Source organism: Bactrocera oleae, chromosome 5 (genome assembly GCF_042242935.1).
Source record: "Bactrocera oleae isolate idBacOlea1 chromosome 5, idBacOlea1, whole genome shotgun sequence".
In the NCBI taxonomy this organism is placed as follows: domain Eukaryota; kingdom Metazoa; phylum Arthropoda; class Insecta; order Diptera; family Tephritidae; genus Bactrocera; species Bactrocera oleae.
Window position 1 is genome coordinate 214114 of NC_091539.1, and position 24319 is coordinate 238432.

The 24319-nt window shown below is 35.7% G+C and overlaps 3 protein-coding genes across 9 annotated transcripts in view; 1 reads left to right on the forward strand and 2 right to left on the reverse strand.

Annotated features, from left to right (window-relative positions):
* The window catches only part of exd (PBX homeobox extradenticle), a 62749-nt gene that overhangs the window by 28961 nt on the left and 9469 nt on the right, over positions 1 to 24319 (reverse strand). The gene's annotated exons all lie outside the window — the stretch shown is intronic.
* LOC106617178 (coiled-coil domain-containing protein CG32809) lies at positions 612 to 24306 on the reverse strand. Of its 7 annotated transcripts, none has more exons than XM_036372582.2 (21): positions 24159 to 24306; positions 22938 to 23075; positions 22366 to 22416; positions 22174 to 22292; positions 22063 to 22092; positions 21795 to 21966; positions 21370 to 21716; positions 21238 to 21300; positions 15514 to 15604; positions 15058 to 15150; positions 14625 to 14739; positions 14461 to 14556; positions 12855 to 13018; positions 11880 to 11945; positions 11255 to 11338; positions 10709 to 10771; positions 9967 to 10429; positions 9716 to 9898; positions 9568 to 9661; positions 4651 to 4767; positions 612 to 4588 (listed from the first exon to the last, which is right to left on the reverse strand). In XM_036372582.2, the coding sequence occupies exons 2-21, from the start codon at positions 23038 to 23040 to the stop codon at positions 3614 to 3616; spliced, it is 3489 nt and encodes a 1162-aa protein (XP_036228475.2). In that variant the 5' UTR covers positions 23041 to 23075; positions 24159 to 24306; the 3' UTR covers positions 612 to 3613. The 7 variants fall into 7 exon arrangements, with proteins under 7 accessions (XP_036228475.2, XP_036228471.2, XP_036228470.2 ...); XM_036372581.2 differs by lacking the exon at positions 15058 to 15150 and adding an exon at positions 7276 to 7319 and having other exon boundaries at positions 4454 to 4588; XM_036372578.2 differs by lacking the exon at positions 15058 to 15150.
* Positions 16665 to 21251, forward strand: b6 (pentraxin-related protein b6). Its single transcript, XM_014234198.3, has 6 exons — positions 16665 to 17313; positions 17412 to 17559; positions 19246 to 19339; positions 19467 to 19587; positions 19842 to 20063; positions 20137 to 21251. Exons 1-6 carry the CDS (start codon positions 16942 to 16944, stop codon positions 20962 to 20964), a joined length of 1785 nt encoding a protein of 594 aa, XP_014089673.1. The 5' UTR covers positions 16665 to 16941; the 3' UTR covers positions 20965 to 21251.

Sequence of the window (24319 nt, forward strand, 5' to 3'; positions counted from 1 at the left end):
GCGCTCACAATTCATTAAATTTTATTTCACTGACATGGGACTGTTTGCCCGCGCATTCAATTGGGCTTTCCTTTCTCACTTTCATTTGTAACCATTTCTATTTGCCTTGAATTGCAATAACCGTGCTAACATTCGATATGTCCTTTCCTTCTTGCTGGCACCTTTCCTTTCTTTACGGCTCTTTGCATTTCTTTGTGTAAACATTGCAGAATTCCTTCGCACATTACATCACCTTTAATCATTCGACATTTTTTCAGTGTGGTTTTTCCCAATATTGTTGTTGCGTGTGTTGCCAGTTTTGGTTTTGTGAAAAATTGGACAATTGTTATGAAATTTATTGGAAAGAGGCTTGAGAACGCGCCAATACGCGCCGAATAGAGGTCTTAAAGATGCCCTAATTTATCTTTTGACTTAAACAATAATCTGAGTTATGCGGTGGCTGACCGCCTAAACGAGCATTGCGGAAAATTGTCACGTTTCATAAGGCTCAAGGAGGGGGAATGTGTAAGAGCCAGCTGTTGGAAAAATACATATGTACATTTTATTAAAACATTCAATTCTACATATACTGCACATATTCTATGCCCGAAACCAAAAAAATGTTCACACTCTTTTTACGATTTTATTCACGAAATTTATTATGAAGAAAATTTTTAAGTACTTGCAGTATTTAGTTAATTTCACATATGTATGTATGTTTAGTGCTCTTAGCTAAACAAATATGTGTTTATATGTATCTCTATATGCAGTCAAGTATGTACATACATACGCACATACATAAGTACTTTTGGGATAACTTGGTTCTTACTAAATATCCACGTGAATACTCTTGGCCCTAATTATGAAACATTGATAATGTAAAATATTGTTGTAGTTCTGTTTTTCACATGTATTTTAAAAATTACTTCTTCATAAACTATCTTGGCTTGATGTTCAAACTTGTAGAGACCAGTCGAGTATTTAGTATGTCAAAACAATAATATTTCTTATTAACTATACATACGTATGTGAGTATGCATCTTGTTTGTCTTTTTATTTTATTCTGAAGTTGTAATGACATAGAGACTGCTGAATGGAATGGCGTGTGTAATAGGGTTAATATTCAATTATTTTATTTCTTTGATTAGTTTTTAATTTACTCATATTTTCTAAGTTATGCTTTGATTCGACGCTTACGTGATTGGCGGGAGCAATAGTTTGTTTGAAAATGTCTATGTATGTATGTATAGCCACGCATATGAAAGAATGACGTGATTAGAAATATTTTTGAAAATAGTTAAGTGTTTCGAATGTTTTGCCTTTTAATACGTAGTATTTTCAATCAAATTATTGCTGCCCCACTTGATGTTTAACTAAATGATAATATAATATTTTAATTTCGTATAATGTTGTATTTGGTATTCATAAATATTCGAAATACTATAGTTCGTTTGTTTGCTTGGTTTTTTGAATGCGTGTAATGTACATAAAACTATCAGTCTCACTTTCCTTGCCAATTTAACAAAACTTTTGTCAAGTAAAATGCGTAATTGGCATGACTTTTTCATCAATATGCTAGGGATTACTTTGTTATGTGTATATGGTTAACTTATTAGGTTACTGCCTGCACATTTTTGCCACACACCAACTCTCACAGAGATCTTATATAAGTACCTATGTCTTTACTTAGTATTGAGCTCCTGTACAGGCAGTTTAATTTTATTTCATCTATTTTCTACTTCTTGCTTGATCTTTGCCATTTTATGCTAGTACAATTACTAATTTAATATAATTCATTTGCATGTTAGTCACACACAAGTACATATTATTCTGTGAATATACATTCATACATATAATAATTGGATAAGGTGAATTATGACTATTGGTTAACAAAAGGACAAAGCATTAACGCATAAATATTTAGTACGTAGAGTATTTGTGAACATTTAACAAAAACAAATACTTTACAAATACATGGATATGAATTTTTGTATGTATACGTACTAAAAATCTAACATTTTACTTATATAATAATAAAATTGCGAATTTCAAGTGCATTACAACAAATAACATCTCATAGTCATACATACATTTGACGGTTAATTAGATCAACTTGCATTGCAAATTGCAGATTAACTATGATTTCATTGCTATATATACTTGTTTAAATATTGTTATCGAGGACTTGTAGGACCATTCCACTCTTCGCAATGTATATGTGGATATACCCTTGTAAGTGCAAATAATTTAATTTATATATTCAACCATTTATAACTAGCAATTTTAAAATATTAACTAAATAACAACTAGGCAAAACAAATGCCTTCTAAATTTCATTTAAGCCGACATAGTGTCTTTTCGTTCCCATTTTGATTCGATTCATTTCGAGCTATGGTCACCAACTTTACATACATATATTGCAGCAATATATTCTACATCATATGCAAGTCTAAATACCATTTGATTTTCATATTAAATTAATGAGTACTTATTGTACCAAAATAAATTACGTAAGTGTAGCAACTATTTCTAAATCTAAAGCCTTACGCAGTACTGTATCCTAGACTACAAGTACAACAGCTTAAATCCTAAAACTAAGACCAGACAATTTGAATATGCACTTGTGCACATACATATCTATATTTGTAAAAGTGTGTGATGTGTGAGAAAGTGTGGCGATTGCGATAGCCCTGTACCGAAGGAATACATTAATAAAATAAACAAAAACACTGTGTACCACTCTGGGAGCATTCAACACAGAGTGAAAATTTCCTGCTAATATGTATGTATATGCAGGGAATATCGCTTGAGCTTACTATTGCAAAGATACCGGTGAGCCGTAAACGTTTATCGAGTATCGTTGCAGGGAATGTAACATTACAATGTGATTAAGTTTTATTTTAAGTGCCTGTTGTCTGCTTATTGTTAACGAGTTTGCGTGTTGCTTTAGTGAGAGCGATATTTTTGAAGTAGGTTGCTTTTTGTTAGTCACCAAAGTTTTTCCTTTTTAATCTAAACTCGAACAAGTTAATTTGCCGTAGCTTTGTAGCTTGCAATATTGCATTCATTTCTTATGAGCTTTTTGAAATAAGCTTGGAACATAAGTTCCCCTAAATTATGTTTGCGCTATGGTCAGATGCAAATGACGGGCACTCTAAATCTGAGAAATTTGTGCTCTCTCGATGGATTGAGCAAGGGACAGCTATAAATAGCTTGACTAGGTTTTCCTATACTAAATGCAAATGTAGTCACGACTATATTACAATAGGTTTTAGAATAATATCTTCAGAATATTTTTAAATCTTAATCATTACCAGCCAGTTATTTGCCAACCAGCACAATAATCACATATTTATACAGATACTAGTGTCTTTTGTTCTTTCAAACATATACATTTTTAACACTCTTTTAAATTTTCATCCGTTAATGTTAATCGTTGTTTTCTTGCAATATAGTGCGGTGTAGGTTTTCTGTGCGTTTATTACAATAACGTTTGCCAGTTGCCAGTTGTCAGCGGTAAGCGTGTTCCAAGTAAAACCTGTGCTCCAGTGCGTCATGTGTGTTTGTGCTTTTTATCCTTTACTCAAATATCAATTTCAGTTTCCTGCCATTCCACCATTATTAATGGTTTATGTTAGAGTATTTCGGTCTCATATAGCTGCTTTGTAGTAGAGCCGCCAGCGCTGCCAACACTTTTGCTGCTCCTATCGTTGCCGCCACCACCCGAATTTCCCAGTGTTTCTGGATTTGATGCAATGACATTGGTGACTTGTTTTGTATTATCACACTTCTCTGTTCCTGGCATGCCATTATCTTGTGACTTCTCTCCCACATTGGCTATTGGTGACTGGTGAACGTTGATTTTTTGTTGTAAATTAGAGTCGCTGCTAGTTTTCTGTAGTTGGACTGTGCTATCTATGGCGGTCATTTCTACGCCGGTAATCTTCGTCATTTGCTGCAAGCGTTGGTATTGTTCCTGTAAGAGCTTCTGCTTTTTGAGCAATTCCTGATGACGCATTTCCAAAGCCACTTGCCTCTGGACGTGGTCGTTCGCTGACTCGTTACCGCTGGAATTGCCACTTCCTCCGCCGCTATCTGACTTGTTACCCAAGACGTCGGTTTCGCTAACCGTTGGTAACTGGTGTGGTACATTTGGGTTTGTGGGGCTGGCGAGTGGACTACGCGAGCTAGTTCGCGGTGGGGGTGGTGGAGGTATACGTTTGTTGGTCACTTTCGTTATCAGATCTGCGGTGCGTTCAGGGACTGGTGGCTTGTTAGTCACCGCACGTACGTTCTGTGGCGGTGATATGTCTGTATCTGACCCACTGGGATATGAATGGAGACGCCGAAGACTGCCAACATTGGTATGCACCATAAGAGAGGTTACATTAGTTGCATTACCAATGGATTCGTTGGCGATGTGATTGCTTTGCTTATGTGGCAAAGTATTAACAATGCTGGTGGCTGCGGTGGAAATGGGTTGCGATTGTATTGGAATGATGTTTGTGTCGGTAGTTTGGATATAGAGACGTGCTTGGGATATTTGTGTGGTGACTGTGCTTTGCAGTGCTTGCGAACTTTCATCAGATGTTGAATCATCGGGGCGTACCTATTGAATATATAATAATTTTCTTCAAGTCAATATTACAAGCAGTGTAGTTGTGAACCAACCTCGTTATTCTGTGAGAGTGGTTTCGAAAAGGTCTGCAATTCGTCTAGCAGAGCATCGAGTGCGTTTTCGGGTCCCCCGCTGATAGCGAACGACCCCATCCTGGGTGTTGGGATTGGCTAAAGTAATAAATTTACAATAATAATAACAGCAACGTATAAAAATATGAAATATAAATTAACAAAAGATGATGATCATATCATAAAGTACAGTTAACAAACATTCAAAGTACTGAACATCTGTATTTATAGTGATTGTAGGAGTATTGATAGTGGAGATAGTATGTAAATTAGTGTGTACATTTACTAAATAAGAAAATTGCTTCCAAAGTAAAAATATGCATGTTGATACAAATATAAATATTTAATAAGGTATTTATTGAGAGAGTTAAAGCATACGTACACACATACATGCATAAGCTTACTCATTTTTCTAATATAAATGCAACGTCTCCATAAATATCATAAATCATACTCTCTATGTACATATATTCGTAAAATGAAATGCCAATTAAGGGCAACAGTTTAGCATGAAAAATATATATTGAATAGATGTTCGTATAAACGTATTTAGTAAATTGCTTAATAAAACAAAAGTATTTACATTTATTTTTGCACAATTAAAAAGGCGTCTAATATCGATAGACATTTTATCTAAAAACAACAAATAAATACTACGATATGCATGTGAAGCGTTTCAAATGTAATTTCAACAGGCAAGCCGATTAAAAATGTAAAAAAGATCAAAAATCATAAAAAGTAAATATAATCGAAAGAAAAACAAAATTAACCTCACACTACCAATTCGGTAATGGACTTCACTGTTTTTTGCGTAATTGAAAAACAGAACATCGGAATAAGTGAACGGGAGGGGGTTTAAATACGAGCGCGATTCGACTGATGCCCAACAAGCAATAATGAATGTTAGGTGTTATTGCGTATAAAGTTTGACAACGCAAGTGAGTTATAAATTGTATTTGTTTACGTTGCATGTACTGTCGTCCTAAGAATACTTCACCGATTGGCAGTTAACCAATACACACATTTTACACATACTTGTATGTATGTTAAAAGTGAGATCCATGGCCGAAAATATTTGTATTTTTTGCTTCAATTTCCTGAAATGCTTCGCGCTATGCAGACTGGTGTGAAGTATCTGAATGAATGGATGATTTCAGTAAATTTAAGTTCTATTTTTGATTGGCAAAGAAATTAATGAACGCGGCCATATATGTGTAGATATAATATATCATATATGCTTATGTTTTAATCGCAGTAGCTTCTTTCGATAAATGTGAATATAATTTCAAAACTCAGTATGCCTTGTTCACGGCTATGTACGAGTTTTTGACGATGCAAGTTTACTTATCTATCGGAATGCATTAAACGTTTTTTTTTTATTTAGACGGTTATTAGACAATTACTTGTTCTCTGATGGGACATATTTAAAATAACATTAAGTTATCAATAAAACCTGCTTTATGCGATGCACATATCATTTAAGGAGATATTCATACTACATCATCATTCATCAGTTGTATTCGTATTACATTTTGTTACAGAAATAATTCCTAAAGATTAGTAAAGATCGGTTATAATTTATCGCATATTTAGTGAAGATTTTACCAATTCCAACTATACTCGGCTTTTACTTAAATTTTCCAGTTTCAAATTGTTTAAACATACTTATAGTATGTATGCCTATGTTATGACAAGGGCAAGGTCAAATTCTTTTAGATGAGTACATTTCTTTTAGTAAATATGCACACACATACTCGTAGTATGAATGGCTTTGATTATGCCATATGAGTATTACTCAGCACATAAAGCTTTGCGAATTTACGGTATTTAGCAAATATATGGTACATATATTCCGGTAGAAGTGGTTGGATGCAATGAGACAGAGGTTTTTATGTGGCGAATCATGAATAATATCAATTTAGATTGCACTACAGTATGTGATGATTACATATGATGATGTTTCATTAATGTGTAATTAAAATAAAAATTAATGCAATGAAAGTTTTATATAATTAACACAAATATTCGATTTTGACATCAATGTGAAAAAGAGGCAACAAATGTGTTAAATATTTATGCGACAGAAAAGAGGGAAGAACATATATGGAATGTGAAAAGTAAAATCATTTGTATTTATAATAAATACGCAAAACAGTAATAAAAAGAGTTATTGTGAAGCTAAACATACAGTTAAAAGTATAATTTAAGATTTTGCACACAATCGTTAAATCGAAAAAGAAATGAAAGAAGTATTGTACTTGAAAAGTATAAGTGAAAATTAAATATGAATGATTAACAAGCTTTTTTTATTTAAAGAAACATTATTTTACATTATTGTAACATCAACCTATTATGTATTATTAGTATTTAACACAGTATATCAGTTTTCTATTTAATTTCAATTGTATTTCATTAATTTTTTTTTATAGAATTTAAAATCTTGGGATTTTGATAGTTGATTATTAACTTTTGATTTTGTTTAGATTTTTTAATTTAGAATATGTCTCTGAAGTTTAGGTTTGATCAAGCGTAAAAGGATCACTAGTGATAGAAAAATAGTCATACAAGAAATTGTAATTGTTATGATTAGAAAAATGCGATTATTACTCAGTGATTGCCTCTTTGAAGTTAGAACTCCATCGCCAGTTAAACTATGGTATACAAAGAAGAACAAGAAGAAAACAAGACCACATTGGTATTGTTGATTGTAAATAATTAATTATGTAACGACGATAGACGAACTGTTTTTATGTTTGACAGATACAAGACATAAAACGTGAAGTCTTCTACTTTTATCAATTATCAATTAAATAAAATATTTCGTAATAATTTTTTCGTTTGTGGATGCAGTCCAATTGATGTTCAACGCGTCGCAGCAAAGACGGTACCATACATATCTATTTATGCACTTATGTATAATCGTTTACGTACATAAATGATATTGCACAAAATGCGCAAATCTAAAACAACGTAGTAATCACATAAGCACATATGTATGTATGTAGGTACGTATATATTTACAATGACAGAAATGCTTTGCTGCTGCTGATGTACATAACTATGCGCAATGGCTTTTTGTTAAATAATTTTCGCCAATTGTTAATGTAATTTTTATGTTATAGCTAATTTTCAATGTTAAAGATTTACTTTTTATCTCGGTTGCAGTCCGCCGACGTCCACTCATCACAATATTCAGCCACCTCACACCGATTCGAAACTATTCGATTGGGACGCTGGCAGCAATTTTATTGTAATATCGAATTCGATTAGCGATTTTCATTGAAAAATGTTTAATGCAAAAATAATATAAAAAAGAACACGTATAAAAAGTCCACAAGTAGGATGTTTTGTAATGCAATGCTTGCATGTAAGTGTTTGTTAGGCGTGAAGTGAATCGGTGAAGCGTTTCTTAAACCAACAACAACTAAAGAAGTATGTAAGCTTAGCAAACATCACTGATGGAACGGTATTTTGCAATCGATTTACAATTTAATCCGAAAATTAACATTGATTTATACATAACAAGCGCATGTGAAGGCCTTTCCGGCAAGGCTGTGAGGCTTTCATTGAATTCAATATTAATCTAAAATGGTTTTTACTCAGATTGAAGGTAACATGTACAGTTTCCATTTGATTGCGCTAAAATTGCGAATATAGCTACATCAGTGTATGGATTTTAAAACTTATCCTGAGTACTAAAAGGCGAGTTTATGATTAATTAAAAATTTACATATGGTACATAAGTATGTACGTATGTAAATGTCATTGATTTCTGTGTTGCCGGATTAGATTAGTGATAGTATTTCCTTAGCAGATTTTAAAGCCAAAAGTTATATATCGTTAATTTATGGTGCTTACATTCAGTGGTAAAATATATGATTAAGCTAATTTTTTGACATATGTAATTTTGACAATGTTTTTGTAATAATTCCTTTGTAAGTATTTTCCAACGAGGGGAGTTTAGCAGCAGAATGAGGGTTGGGACTGGCCATTTCAGCGTTTTTGAAGATCAAATATTCAAATTAATTTGTAACTCAAAATACAAATACTTCAACTAAGTATGTAAGCAAACAGCCAATTGCAAAATAAATTTAAATTAACTTAAATCGATTTATTTATGCCATTCATAATATGATTTCGTACTCAACTAAAACATAATTAAATGTAATTTATTTACACACAAAACTAGTTATTATAGCATTTTGTAGTATTTCGGGAAACGTTTCAACTACTATTTACTCAACGGTTTCATATACCAAAATAAATTAAAATTGGTTTGCAATATTTGCAAGATGATTCAGCGAAGTAAAGTATACGAATATGGTAAATTTAACCGAATGAAAGTAAAAGAAAAATCAAAAGTGGAAATAATCAAATTCTAATGCGAATTTGTAATCGGTTATAATGAATACAATAGTCAAATGGTAGTAGGCAATTTTATGAATACTCTGATATTTCAGTGAAATTATATTTTTCTTGTTGGACAATGCTATTTATTTTTTTATTTTTTAGATCAAATTTTAGCCAATAGGATTGCACTATTCGACAAACGGCCTGGTTTTTACTGAATTATTTTGAATATTTTCATTACTGTATGCGTTAATACATAGTTTGTCGCTCAGTGCAATTCAAAATGTTTAAAATTCGAATGAAAAAAATAATCGTTCGAACTCGGAATTGATCGAATATTTCCCGACAGATCCCTGAAATCAGAAGAATTGTTCACATTTCCTAGAGAAATTACTGGGCTATGTCCTTTTGATGCCTTTTGCATTTTTCTTTGCTTGTTACGAGCCTACATTAATATCAGGAAATATCCGATAATTTTTAAGTTCTCGTGGCTATTATAAGGAATAATTAAATTTGATAATTCAATTAAGGGTTTATAAGAGAACTTACTTTGTCTGCATTGGAGATCTCAGCCGAACGAGGCGGCTCTTCGTTGATTTGCGGTTCGTTGGGGGGCAATCGTTGCTCTTGTACGCTGGCCAGCCTGTAAAGAGGAGTTGTTAATTGGAGATAACTTCGTTGTCAACAAATAACATACCTTTTCAATGTTACTAATGTACCCGTTAGTTTTTTACATCGTCTTAATGCCGACTCAAGCCTGTCAGGTTCTTCTTTTAGAAATTTCTCTTCCCGTACGACACGTTCCATTTCGCTCGATAGCATGCAACGTAGTCCATTGGAAAGTCCAGGAAATTTCATTTTTAATTCCGCAACGGTTTTGCTATAAGATTACATGCTTGTAACGCGTGCTTATAATTTTATAATTGTATTCTGCTTTTGTTTGGTTACCTGGCTCTGCTGAGTACCAATGCCATGTCCTCCACGGCGGTCATATTGACACGTGTACGTCGATTAATAACTTCGCCACGTAGTGTCTCCACAGAAGCCTCCAAGTCGCTCAGGTCTTTTTCCAGTCTGATAACTTCTTGTTTATAGAGTTCCTCTTCGCGCGAGATTCGCGTGGCATCTTGATCACCCTGATGGCTGCCCCAAAATGTACCGCTGCTGGCCAGCAGTGTGGCACGTATGCGCATAAAAGTTCCTTTGATGTCTTCGCGCACTGCGACCGCTTGTGCTTGAGAGAGGCGGCGTAGTGTGCGCACCTCCATGCGAAGATCCTTGGCCTTTTTCTGTAATCCACGCAAATGATTGTATACCTCTGGAGCAAGCGCTATATCAGCGCGATAGGTTTGGTGTGTCTGAGCCAAAACCAATGGCTTGGGGGGCGGCGGCGGTTTAAGGCGGTCTCTCTCTGCTGGAGCAAGGTAAATAGAGACAAAAGATCAACACACAAATACAATTTTCTCTATGTGTATGTGTGTAGGTAACTAAAGATTTGTGGGTGTGTTAGTTCCTGCGTGTATGCCAAGCCCGTTATTGTTGCAGTGTTTTAAACATTAAGCTTTCATATACCACTTATGAGTATGTGTTTGTGAATATCTAAGGATATTTTTACTCTTGTTTGTGTGATTACTGATCAGCTTTTAGAGTGAGTGAAGAAGTAGCCAAAAAATTGTGCAAGTATACTTACCCTGGGAAGATGTACGAGGTAAAGTCGATGATTTTATTGCTGGTTTTGTAGGTTTGTTATCGGCTTTTAGTTAGTTTTGAGTAGTAAAACATTGATCGGCCGCACCATTGTATTGGTGGCAGGTGTGTTTGTACGTGTGGAATAAGAATAGAATATTTCAAAATTTGCGGAATAGATGTGTCTATGAAGATTTGTACATAATATGTATGGATGTAGCACGAAAATGGGTACAAGTAGATGGATTGCTAGTAATATTTGCATGCAATTCTTGAGCAATATTATAAGCATAAATATGTGTATATGCTTGGTTATCGAAAATTGGAGTAACTTGGGTTGCATATTGCTTGTGGTATATAAGCAAAATTTTATACCTAATATTATACGAGTATATATGTAAGTAATTTGAAGATTTACATGCTTTCAAAGGTGAATGTCGATTACACAATCGGGTAACTGTACATGCAGGTATTTAACTATAAAATGAATATAATGAATTTAAATACACAACAAGAAACAGCAAGTTATTCAGAGAAGAGAGTTAATTACCAGCGTGTTGAGGACTATGAGATTTGGGTATTCCTTGTATGTCGTCACTAAAGGAAACTGACTTTTCAAACGACACTGATTTCTCTGAAAAACAAATGAATGCATTAGAAAAACCCCAAAGCGTGGTAACTTCTTAAGCACAAGATTTATTTTTTTATATAAAACGTTAAATACTAAAAGGCGTCTAATTGATTATTTGAATTAATTTATTGCACATGCATTTAAAAAGTTAAAAATACGCTTTGATATTAGGAGCACTTGTACCATGAACAATTAAATACTTCAGTTTGAATTACTTTTTTATAATGACCGCTTTACAAAGTCGTTAAAATTCAATTAATTCGTCTGACTTAATGAATTTAAAGTTCGAGCTAGTTGCACCGGAAATTTTAATACATATATAAAAAGTAATACAACATACATATGTATGAGTGTAAATACCATATGTATTTTATATGAATGAATATTGTTGATTATGTTGAAACTACCACTGCTTGACAACACTGTACAAATACTCTTAATTTTCGATATTTAGATTAAACCAAGTTATGTAAGTTATTTGGAAGATTAAGCATGCAGGTTAATAAATTTCTCTTTGATTGATATCCATTGCTGTGAAACTTACGGCATGAGCTCTTCCCTAACTTCGGTGCCTTTTCCCTTATATACAAATCATTTCCCGACCCGTTAGCTACATGAAATGGTTGTAAAAAATATAAGCCGTTCAATATTAATTGTGATAATTTAACGATATATTATTATGTGTGGGCGCATAGTTATTAATTGCATTTTGTGTCCTCGAATGAAAATGAGTAACGTATCCAATTATGTGTATGTGTATTTTCAAATGTTGTGCGGTTTTTGAAATGATAAGGTCATATTTTTTTTATCCTAAAGGCCGTACCTTTCCCATCGCAGATAAACTATGCAAAATATTCAACTATAAAGTCCACAGTCCATAATACCTGCTATTATTGCTACATAGCCACTCTCATGCCCATTCGAAATAATAGATCTGCCGTTAAGTAATCAATTTTGTGTATTGTTAAAAGCTATACACTGTCATTTGTGTTAAAAATGATGTCCATATTTATTTTTAAGTCAATTTTTAACAAAAATACATCTTTGTGTACATAGCTATGTGTTTGTACATTTAATATTGTGATTGTTTACCTTTTACTACGCGCGCAATATGTATACATCTTTTTTTGTATAAAAAAACTTTCGCACATACATAAAATGAACATTTTAATTAAATGACTTTTTTCAACGAAATTCAACAATATATTTGCACAACAATAGATCGCACGATTGGCTAAGTAATTTTTGTGGGTATTGATTTTTTACTTGCAAAAAGACAACAATGCGATAAAGTGAAACTGATGTTAGTGGAGATGATGATGGCGGTGAGCTAGGGTGATAGTAATAGTGATGGTGTATATGTTAATGGATTATTGATAGTTGCAAGTGCGTGCGCTTGTAACGTTCGACAATTGGGTTAACGAAGTACAATGTGTCTTGCATTGATATTTCGTCTGTGTAAGCAGCACAAATGCAAACAGACAGATAATTAAAGATGTGCGATAAATAGCATACATACCTTGGCACTGCGTTGGTACAACCAAATAGTTTTGATCCAAGGTTGGCACGGGAATCGGTGTAATTTGGGGCTGTTGATTTACGAGTGCTTTCTGTACTAGACCTGTTAAATTGGCCAATTGGCGTTCCATGTGTTCTACCCGTATACGATGCAAGTCCTCAGGCCTAGTTATAGAACGTAAATAATTATAGTGTGACAGGATAATCCATCCTATTCATATACTATATACTTCCAAAAGATCTTTTAATGCATATGTATTCTACATATTGATATACATATTCAGTAAAATTGGAAACAACTAAATCATGAAGTATATGTGGAAGAACTATCGGCGTATGCATTTGTAAGCCAGTGCGCCGTTTTTTTTTTTTTAATTAGTAACGCTTTTATTCTGTGCTACAATTTTCCAGTCTGTTTAGCCCAGTGTTGGTGTTGTGAACTTCATTTTTAATTGGTGTCAACTAACTTGCGCATGCTTCCTTAAATGTTGCTTCAGGCATTTCTTCAATGTGTCGTTTACTTTAATGGTTTTAAAAATTTCGTTTTTGGACCGTAACAGAGTTGAACGCTTTTCCCAATTATCGCGCCAATCGTGAATAGTAAATAGATGTGTATATTCAGTCTCAGATAGTTTCTTGGTGGTTTAGGTGGAGCAAAATGTTTTCTTTGCGCAAAAAAGTCTTCTTACTCATATGTTTTCTGCAAACTTTGATAATACGCCCGTCCTATACTATGGAAAATTCGCCTGATTATCTAGAAAAGGAAATGTTGACTGACTGTCTTATGGAACTGAACATGTCAGAATTGTTGCGACTTCAGCGTTCATTGGAAAGACTACCTGAACTTCATGAGAAGAAAGGTTTTGAATCCAACGTAAACGATGCATTTAACAAAACAAAGAACGATTCGGGTGTTTGTGATTCGTCTAAAGAAAATAATAAAACTAGTTCTTGTGTGAGTCCACAAGCCTTACCGCTAACTGCAGAGAAACGGTTAGAATTAAAACTGAATGTGTTTTAAAGGTGTTTCAGGCAGCCCCTTAATATAGTCAACAAATTGTCTGCACTAATACGAGTAGATAAAAGTAGCAAATTGTGCTATTAAAGGGGCTGAACTAACCTTTAATGTCTAAAAAAAAGCACTCGGTATAAAACCATTCTTTTTTTTAATTTAAAGTGGCTACGAACATCATCCTTGGCAACCAGAGGAAAAGCCTTCTAAATTGCAAACTTTATTCCATATCACCATTACGGCGTTGGCTTTTCTATCCTTCGGCGGATATCTGCTTTGCCTTATTGTGCAAGCTATAAGGAGCAAAGGTAGGAAGCTGTATGTTAGTTAATTTTGAGAATAAAACATTTTACCATTAAACACAGGCAAAACCTACTTTCACCCTGCTGCAACTACTACAATGACTAACACAAATGGTGGAGTTAAGAGAATAAAAATTTATCGACGTAGTCGCCGAAGAGTACAGTCTACGCCGAATGAAGTGCATGCATACATAGCTTATTATTAGGCACACATATTCTATTTTTTATTGCATTTTTATATGTATTAAGCATTTGATATATTATTTGATATATGGCTGCATCAAACTACTCACCTAGTTGAATCGTACATTTGATTCGGTCTTGGTAGTCGCCCGGGTCCAACTTTCATTCCATATACGGCGTATTGATCTTCAGTAAGACCCACATCACTGTAGTGAATATAAAAGGTGATATGAAATGACAAATTGTTTATATTTTCTATTTTATTTGCACCAACCCCTGCTCTTCGTCAATGATTGGCGCAACCACTGGTCCTCTGGTTCCGTATTGACTGTAATATGGTTCTTCGTAGTTGCCTCGTGTGCTGCGTTCAGGTGAACTTGAGTAACCATCTGAAATTTTTAGCAAAAACTTATGTTGAGCTAATGCCAATTTCAAGACTTACTAATGCCACACGATTTACTCAAAGAGGGAAAGATGTTAGTACATAATCAAAAATTAATTTATATTCATAATTTAGTATAAGACAAACACTAAATTTTGTTAATTACACAGTATATACAAAATATCTAATTCTTACAAATTGAAAGCAAATTTAATGCCTCGTCGTTGGTGTACCAAATTGGTTCCATTCTCAATAATGTACCACATTTTCTTTGAAACAAAATTATAAATGAAATAATGAATGTCAATGAATGCAAAGTATGTACCTGGGATGCTATATAACTGATCCGGGGTATAAGGAAATAATGGCTCCATGCTACCTCTTGAGTTGTGCGCCCGCAAGGGTTTCACTGGCGCTCCTACATATGTATGCATGGACAGAGTATAGTACAGTTATGGAGTTTGAGGGGAGGTAGCGGTAGTCATTAGTAGGCGTGAAGAGTTGATAATGAAGAGAACAACATACGAATACATATATACAAATGTATGGGCGAGGTCTAATTAATGGATGTGAGATGAAATTAAGAATTTAAAAGCTCGGTAATCGCAAACAGAGAACACACATAGAATTTTCTAAAGTAAATTAAAAATGACGATTGTATTGAAAAAATAGAGCACAAATATTTACATTTTATTTATTTTCATGCTTATCATATTTGGTTTTACCTCTTTAAGAAATAATTGAGTATAAGGCTAAATTTTATTTAAGACATTTAACTTACCAATGGGAACTTTTGTGCGATCAGATGAGTACATGCCGCGCGGTAACGTCTGCGAGGTGCCCACATAGTACGGTGCCGCCTGTTTACCAATCTGCAATCGAATATCATTATGGTTCAAACTGAAACTTAATTATGCTAATGTGCTGTCATAAGTGTGATTAACAACTAAAATACTAACGAAAATTTGTATGTAGGAAAAATATTTGAAATCGTCATCATTCTCGTTGACTAAGAGTCATTACACTTATATTCAAATCGAACCTCTATCGCTGGCGCTGGCAGTTGTGAATATGCTTGAGAATACTGTGCGGTAGCGGCCAAGCAGAAATCTTTAGTATTTTTACTGTATGATTGTATCAGAATGTGTTTTCTCTTCTGACAAGTTTTGCAAGGCAAAGTTTTCAAACTATCGATCACGTACATGATTTTTGGCGCGCAAACCGAGTAAATCAACAATCGATTGGCAATCGGCAGTTGCAGATTACGCTTTTGTATTTCTATTGAAATTTCACTTTCAAACGGTGTTTTCCAGACAGCTGTCAATGGATTTGTTAAAATTGCTGTGTATGTATGTATACTTACTATATGTATATATGTATATATGTATGCGAATGCATGTGGTTTAACAAGACTAGTTGAAATAGTGTCAGAGTGCTACCAAGATGCTTTTTTTTGCTAAATTGTCTTGAGTTGTCCACTTAAAAGCATTCCAAACTAATTTCCGTCTTTTTTTTTTTAGTCTGAGATGATTGCCCTATCATCGGCATAAGCCACTGCATGTGTAAATTCCTTTTTTTCTAGTTAGGTGTGCATAAAAAATGTAAACAATCATTCGATAGACAGGTGCCATCTACATCGCTGTACGTTGGCAATTATCTAGTAGAGCTACTAACAAAGTCTAGAGTGTTCAACAATGGCGCTGATGTCTGTAATGCGTTTGATATTCGAAGCTTGATGAATGAATGAAAATTACTAGCGGTGATTGTGCTGCAGATTAGTGGTTTGAGCCATTCAAAAGCTTCGAACACCAGGGGGATAGGAAGAGGCGCGAGCAACGTGCTTGTTGTGCTTACAAACTAGTTTGTTGACGTCGCGAGCGTTCCATCTCCCAGTCGCATAGCCCAGCTAGAGTCGCTTCCATATATGCCACCGCCACAGTTGACTGCCAATAAAGTTCGAGACATCGTCGCGTGCAGACGTGTGTCTACGCGTAGTCAACTCGAAGAGATATATAAATAAAAGTGAATAGAAACCCAGGCGAATGCGCGAAATTTCAATATAAAAACGAAAGTGAATTGCGACGAAAGTGGTTAGGAAAGTAAAATAGGGAACAAAAAAACGGGAAGATAAGGAAGAGGTCGAAAGCTTTTTTCTATATATACTAATACTTATTTATGTGGGAAATTTTACTTTGAAATTCGTATTAAAATGCATTGGAGTTGGATACATTTCTTTGTCCTTGCGACAGGAGTAATATATAACATTCATTTAAGCTATGGTTGGAAACCTATCGTGGGTGGTTCTATTACAACCTCCTTCAATCTACAGCAATCCCATCCCGGTTCAGCAACAAGCGCAAAAACATTAACTCTTGGCAGTAGTTCTGTTGAAAGTTCTGAGTATTCGTCGTCGCCCTTACTTCCACAGAAGTCCGCGAGCAAGGTGTTAAGTGGTGTTAGCGATGCCATCGCAATATCAGCACCTTTGACAGGACTGCCTGGATCACATACTGGATTGAAGTTTGAAACCGACGAATTTGAATATGAACGCGATTTATTCGGTGGTGGGGACTTTGGAGAGGTAATAAGAACCGTGCAACGCATGTTACAGTTGGATTTTTTTTACAATTTTAATATATCAATGGTGTTTGTGTTTTCTCTTGTTATTGATGAAAATAGGATCACTGCGCTGTAAAAAAGTTCGCCTTTAATCACGATGGTACCGTTGCATACGAAAATGATTTACCAGACTTGAATCAATTCACGATTTGTTTTTGGTCACGATATACAAATCATAGCGGCGATCACGTATTATTAACCTATTCGGGTAAGTGGTAAATGAAAGATCACTAGCCTAGGGCAAATTCTTAATTGGGTTAATTGCACAGCAATGATAAGCAAAATTCGAATTGATCGGTTTTGGTCAAATGGTTTAATTTCCTATTATAAATTTGGATCTTTCTAAATGTTAATTGTGGTACAATTACAAATTTATTAGTTGGAGAGCTTGTTGGGTGTGGCATGACACCATTTCATTGTGGATACAGGTTTGCAACTGAATGTACGCGGCGACCACTCAACCTAAACTCAGTGCGTGCATTCATGCGTCATTATACATATTTACACTTTAAGTGGTGCGGATAATAGGTATAGTACAATCGTGGCATTAATTCAGCATGCAAAGTTTGTATGGAGGAAACGGTGTCATTTGAACTGTTACATCACCACGAATATCTCTTGAATTCGCTGAATAGAAGAAAGTTATATAACCTCATAATAACAGATGTATAAAAAGTGAAAGGAAGTCAGCTTCCTGCTGTCTTCGGTAGTTTACGACACAACACAATAAAGTACACGTTGCGGCCACACCATACTACCAAAGCCATGGTGCCGTAAACGAGCTACGCGCCTACGGTGATTCCAATATATATGTAAGTAAGCTCGCTGCTGCGATGCTGCAACTCAACAAACAACGCACGTCACTCGTACAAAATTGATGCCGTCTGGCTTTCGCTGCAGCAAAACTAGGTTTACATACCACACATCACCAGTCTGTGCCAAAGTTGCATAATTGAAGTTACAGGTTTTAGCATATGGCACAATTTATTGCCACTCGGTGACCAGTCATAAAAAAAGTAACTGAATTAAATGGATTTTATATTATAATAGCGCTAGTGCGCTAATAAAAGTGAAATTACCTATTGCAAAAAGTGAGGATTTAGTAACTGTAATGCAATGCTAAATACGTGCTAATTGCAAAAGATTGGCAGCGACCTGTGCGTTGTTGTGTGGCGTGTAGTCGTTAGTGCGTCCAAAGTCGTAATAAATCTGCAACTCAACAACCAAGTGTTGATTGCAACGTATGCGTACATTCGTATAGATGTGTTGAGCATCACAACATCTTTTTCCGGTTTATTTGCAACTGCCTCTTAGAGCTGATGAACTCTTGTGGTGTGGCAATGAATCCTATTATAATGCGTTGCAATTGTTGTGCGTGCGTTGCTGACGTCGTTTGTGGGAATTCCTCAAACGAGTTTAAGTTTGAGTTTTGGTTTGCAAATTATTTATGACTGATATCCCATATACATAGTAAACAACGCTGATGAACATCACCGGAAGTGCAATTGATATTTACACTGCACGTGCCTACATCGGTCATTGCATTAACTGCATCGGGAAAACACACGCTGCAACACATAACTCAAACCTTAAAGCAGTTGCAACTTAAAGCTCACGATTGTTATGTGGGGAAAAATCCCACCATTCTTGGGTAACAGTAGGTCAGTTGACTACTACATTGGCCCGTTTATTTTCCAATTCATTGAGTCAACATGTTTGAAAAAATATTCATATGTAACTCTGTCTTGCTGGCAATTTTCAATAGACTACAATTGCAATATATTCCAGTGCTCACATTTTCCTTTTTCATTTCATATTTCTAAATGTTTTTCGTATTGTCCAATTTCCGCTGACACCGCTGGCCAACTGACCCACTCTAATCCACAAATACCAGTTAAGGATGAACCGCGCGAGTTTCAGTTTTGGGTTTCGAACTCACAAAATTCCAGTTTTGTTTCGATGGCCATAAAAGGTCAACAAATATATAGGTAAGCCCGTAAAAGGTGTAATGCTTATATTGAGGGTATGAATTTATATCATACTCGCGAAGTAATGCATTTTTATTGATTGTTTCGCTTCGTTTTGCAACTGTGATTGCTCCACGCTTAATTACAGGCTCAATTATCCATTACGTGTGCGTCAATGGCATCATCAGTGCTCGTCGTGGAACGGGAAAACAGGTGAATGGCAGGTTTGGGTGAAGTCGGAGCGTATTGGACGTGGTTTTAACAACGCGGTGAGTGTGCCGAAGCGAAGTCTACTCGGTGTTTGTGGCTGCATTTTTACCTTGGCTTTGAAATTATTTATATTATCCGATCTTAAAATTGAGTTTAAGTATTGATATGAGTGAGGGATCGTTACTAATTTTTATATTTGTTTTTATTGATGTTTTACTGTTCGTCCTCAATGAGCCCGTCACCAGCCTATATCTGCGAATCGCAATTTTAAACGTACACATACGTATTATTAACAGCAATTCCTTTATTGTAGTTGGTTAGTCATACCATTCCCGCTAAGGGCAAACTCTTTTCGGGCGGACTGTCACCAACGGGTATTTTATCCCAGGGCCTACACTTTGAGATCACTTTGGTACAGATATATCATATTGCGCTGAGTGCGGGTAAGGCACACCGCGATCACAAGCATCATCATGTTCACCACTTCGATCATGAGGGACAGGAATTGTCAACCACTACAAGGGCACCCCCTGCTGTGAGTTGAATATCTTCACACGATTATACAGTTGAGTTAGCAAATTGGATCTTTTCTTCCTTTAAATTGCTAGATAAACCGGCCATTACCAATGCACAGTCTGCTTGCAAGTGGGCAAATACCAACTCGAGTGCGTCTCAATCTCGCGCAACCACCGCAGCAGCCGCAACCTACCATACCAACGCAGACAGTGCCACAGTTACAGAGCGGCGATAACACTTTATTCCCACTGTCTGATCAACAACAAGCCGTCACCATCAATACGAACTTTGTGAACGGCCAAATCAATACCGGCTCGCGATTGGTGTCGCAACAGTTACTGGGACATATCGTACAGCCAAATGCGGCGTTGGCATTGCGACCAAAGACTGTGCAAACTAGCTCAACGACACGCGAATACAGTACGCTAAATAACCCAGCCAATGTGCAGTTTATAGACGAAACCGAGACACGAATTCTGTTCAAGCGCCACGCGAAAACCAACAATACCAATTCGTTATTTGGTCAGAAAGTGGTTCGTAAACGAGCTGCGAATCCAAGGCGGAGACAAACGTTGGATAAAACAAGTAAAAATTTACAAAAACGGGGTTTGGTATTGCTGGAGGACGGAAGTGTTGTGGATGACCCGTTATTCGGTAATAGTTTCAAGTATGATGGTTTGGCGGATTTTGGTGGGCAACAGTTCAAACAGGATTTAACACAGAAAATGAACATCGAAGATGAGATTCAGGAACACGATCGCGAACCAGCTGAGGAAGAAGTGAAGGCGGTAATGGCGTTGTGTAGTGCCTGTGACACGGAGCCATTCCAAGGTGCTATCGTATTTGCATGGAAAAATGCCAAGGAGCAAATGGATAACACGCTGAAAGGATTAAGTGTTGGTGGATGTGGTAATTTCTGATTACCATGGCTTGGGCAGGAGAGACCGCACTAGTCAGCAGGTTTATGAGCGCTTGGGGAGATTGCAGCTGTTTCGTATGTTGACGCATTTTAAAACGCATTTAATTGCGGGCTTCGACTGATTGCGCAGTCGGCGTTATTGGTGGTGCTTGCATTAACTAGATTAATTTGTAGATAATATTCTTTTGTATTGTATTTTATGTACATATGTATGTTACATACCTATGCCTATTTAAAATTATTTTATTGTATTTTATGCTAATAAAAATCTCACCTTTGATTTATGAATGTGTTGATGTTTGTAGTCTGAATCAAATTCTGGTTCGCTGAAATAGCTCTGGGGAAGTAAAAATTAAAGGCACGTTTAATAATATTAACACATATTTGATTGAGTCAGATTAATTACCTGGTCTTGGTCCCAATGATTAGGCGTAACTTGTGGGAGTGGCTGAGGTACGCCAGGGCCACCTGGTAGAATTTGTGGCGGTGCAGCAACTTCAGTGGACTCAAAAAGCCTCAATACTGACCGGTCACGAATTTCTCGTAAATGTGAACGAACATCCTCTAGTTCATAAAACATGTCTTTGCTTGCATCATGTATGTAGATCTTAACGTTTGGACCTTCCAGATATGCCATGGTTAGTTGTCGTGGAAAGGAACGAACGAAAAGCGCTCGAACCGTATCAATTGAGGTTATTTCGTTAGGCAATAAAGCGCGTTTTGTTTCCGAACGATACTGTAAAAATACTAATCCTGCATATAAAATTAAAAAAGAGCTTAGTAATTGTCAAGGAAAATATTTGCATAAAAAAATGTCTGTTTTAAATTCACCTAAAGGGCGCTCCAACGTCTTCGAAGGTGTTCTAACGACTGGAAGCGAAGACCGTTGTTTATTGCCACGCCGAAAGCCAGTGCTTGCCGTTTCTACCTCGGACATAATGCCTGGGTCATCGTCGAACAAAGGTCCTTGATTCAAGGGAGTATAGCCGCGTGGTACATTATTCTTAAATAAGATTACAAAACGTAATGAAGAAGTTGTCTTACATTTTGTACACCAAATTGCATTATAAAATATTAATATACAATCTTTTGAAAATACCTTTTTGTTTTTCTGTGCGCGCGTACTCATCTGTATGTATTTGAAAAAAAAAAAGAATGTGTTTAGATTGTTTTAGTTGTGTGCTTATATTTATTGATTTTTTCATATCACCTCTAGATCCATGGCCCGCTGCTGCTGCTGTCCTTGATTACCAGCATACAATATCATATCGCCGCCAAGTGTGTGCCGCCGCGGATCGTCTCGTCGCATACCTCTCCTATGATCGCTGACTGTATTAATAAACAATGGATGTATGCTAGTATTCTTGATATTTATTCGATGCGAAATTTTGGTAAAACTCACCTTGCTCATTAGTTGGCATACGCCCAGTTTTGGCGTCATTCTGCCAGTCTTCTATTGGAAACAAGGGGTAAATATGAATGCAGTGGAAGAAAAAAAAGTTGTCCCTTCATTAAAATATCCCATACTTGTATATAATTTTCAAGCCTAAGCCGAATTTTAAGGAAAATTTGAGTTTTGTAAAATATCCTAATGGAGGTATTCGACAATTAGATTGGTTTGGTCAAAATTATATTATTTGTCGCTGAAAATGTATAATACAAATCACAGTCTCCGCTGTCCACGCGAATATACATTTATATTGGAGCTATCTTTTGATTTTAATTAACGCTCACCGGTGAGTTTGAGCTAATGAGTAAACAAATGTTGAATTTTTTATGTCGTAGTTATTGATTTCAAAGGACACCTTTGCATAGATTGTGACACGGAAGTGAGCAATCGGTGTTAACGCCTACACCCCAACAACTCGTATTCATATAAATATGTGCATATATAAATGTGTAAATACTTATAATGACGTGTGTGCATTTAACTTCATGAACTATTTAAATATTCACATTTACCCCCATACCCACCTGCTTCACGTCCTTTTCGTTTTTTCTTTGATGAGCTACTGCTGCTGTTGCTGCTGCTCTGGTTCGATGAACTTTTATCTTTGCTCTTCCAACGTATCAGCATCGTGTGACAATTGAAATGTGTTGGTTGGGCGACGACTGCAGCGCGGACCGGAAAGTATTAAGTGTTGGCATTAGCATTGAACAAGTACGTATAGCAATGTTCAAAAAGGTATCTGTGCATGTTTGTGTATTTATGAAAGCAAGTAAACCTTAGGGTTCTAATATGGTACGACCAGGCTGTTGATTAGACTCTGAACAAATATTTTCGCAACGCATACGCTGTAGCGAAGACCTTTTGAATTTTATATTTCAACCTTTTTGCTTTTTTTCGCTCAGCATACATAATAGTGTCTAAAGGGCAGTGCAAATATTGCAAGAGGAAAACAGAGAGTCCGAGATACTCAGTGCAAGATATGTTGAAAGAGGCGCTGCGCATGTCCCACCCATCCCCACAGCAAAATTTCTGTTTGTTTATGTTTGAAAATGTGATTCAACGTAGCACTGAACCAGTCGTTCTATAAAATGTCAACAGACACGACAGCTATTATGTATTTAGCCGGCATGCAGAGTCAATACTCGTACTTTGGTATTTTTCACCAAAAGGGAAATTTTTGGTTTTCTTGCATTGGTATTTGAGGCGGTGCATTGAAATTTAGCATCAAGTGCATAGCTACCACTGGTACTCAAATTGTAACGCGGACTGTGAATTTCATTACACCATTGGGTAGGGTAATTATAACGTTTGATGGGCAGGGTAAGAAGCTGCTGTTCTTTGCTGACGACAAGAATTTAGCTATTTTGCTGACCCTGGAAAGCGGAGTACGAGGTGCTTGTGGAGGAAATAAGGAAGCTGTATTTGCTCTATGCTACTGGTTCGAATGCCGTTGTTGTTGTTTTCATACATATGTATGTGCTCTGCTGACGATTTCTAATTGACGTACATATATGTATATATATATAGAATTTACTTTCGAATTCATGGTTTTATTCCACATAAATACATACAATGCAAACGTAATAAAATATTACTTAAATTCTGAACTTTTCAATATTTTGCTGAGAAATCCCAAGCCATATTAAAATCATTAAATACAAGCACTTCAGTGCTTCACTGCACTTACAATAGTCTGACGCACTCGATATATTTTATTTTTATACAGTAATACTATCTTAACACACCTTATTAAATTTTCAAGTTATGTTGCAATTTTTTGAGCATTTATATTATTTTTTGTTCAAATAAATTGGAAATATCAAATATTTATGAATATTTTAGGGCAGCGTAGAAATGTGACCGCTTTTAAAAACCGTTCAATACGTTGTAATGCCAAATATTTCTG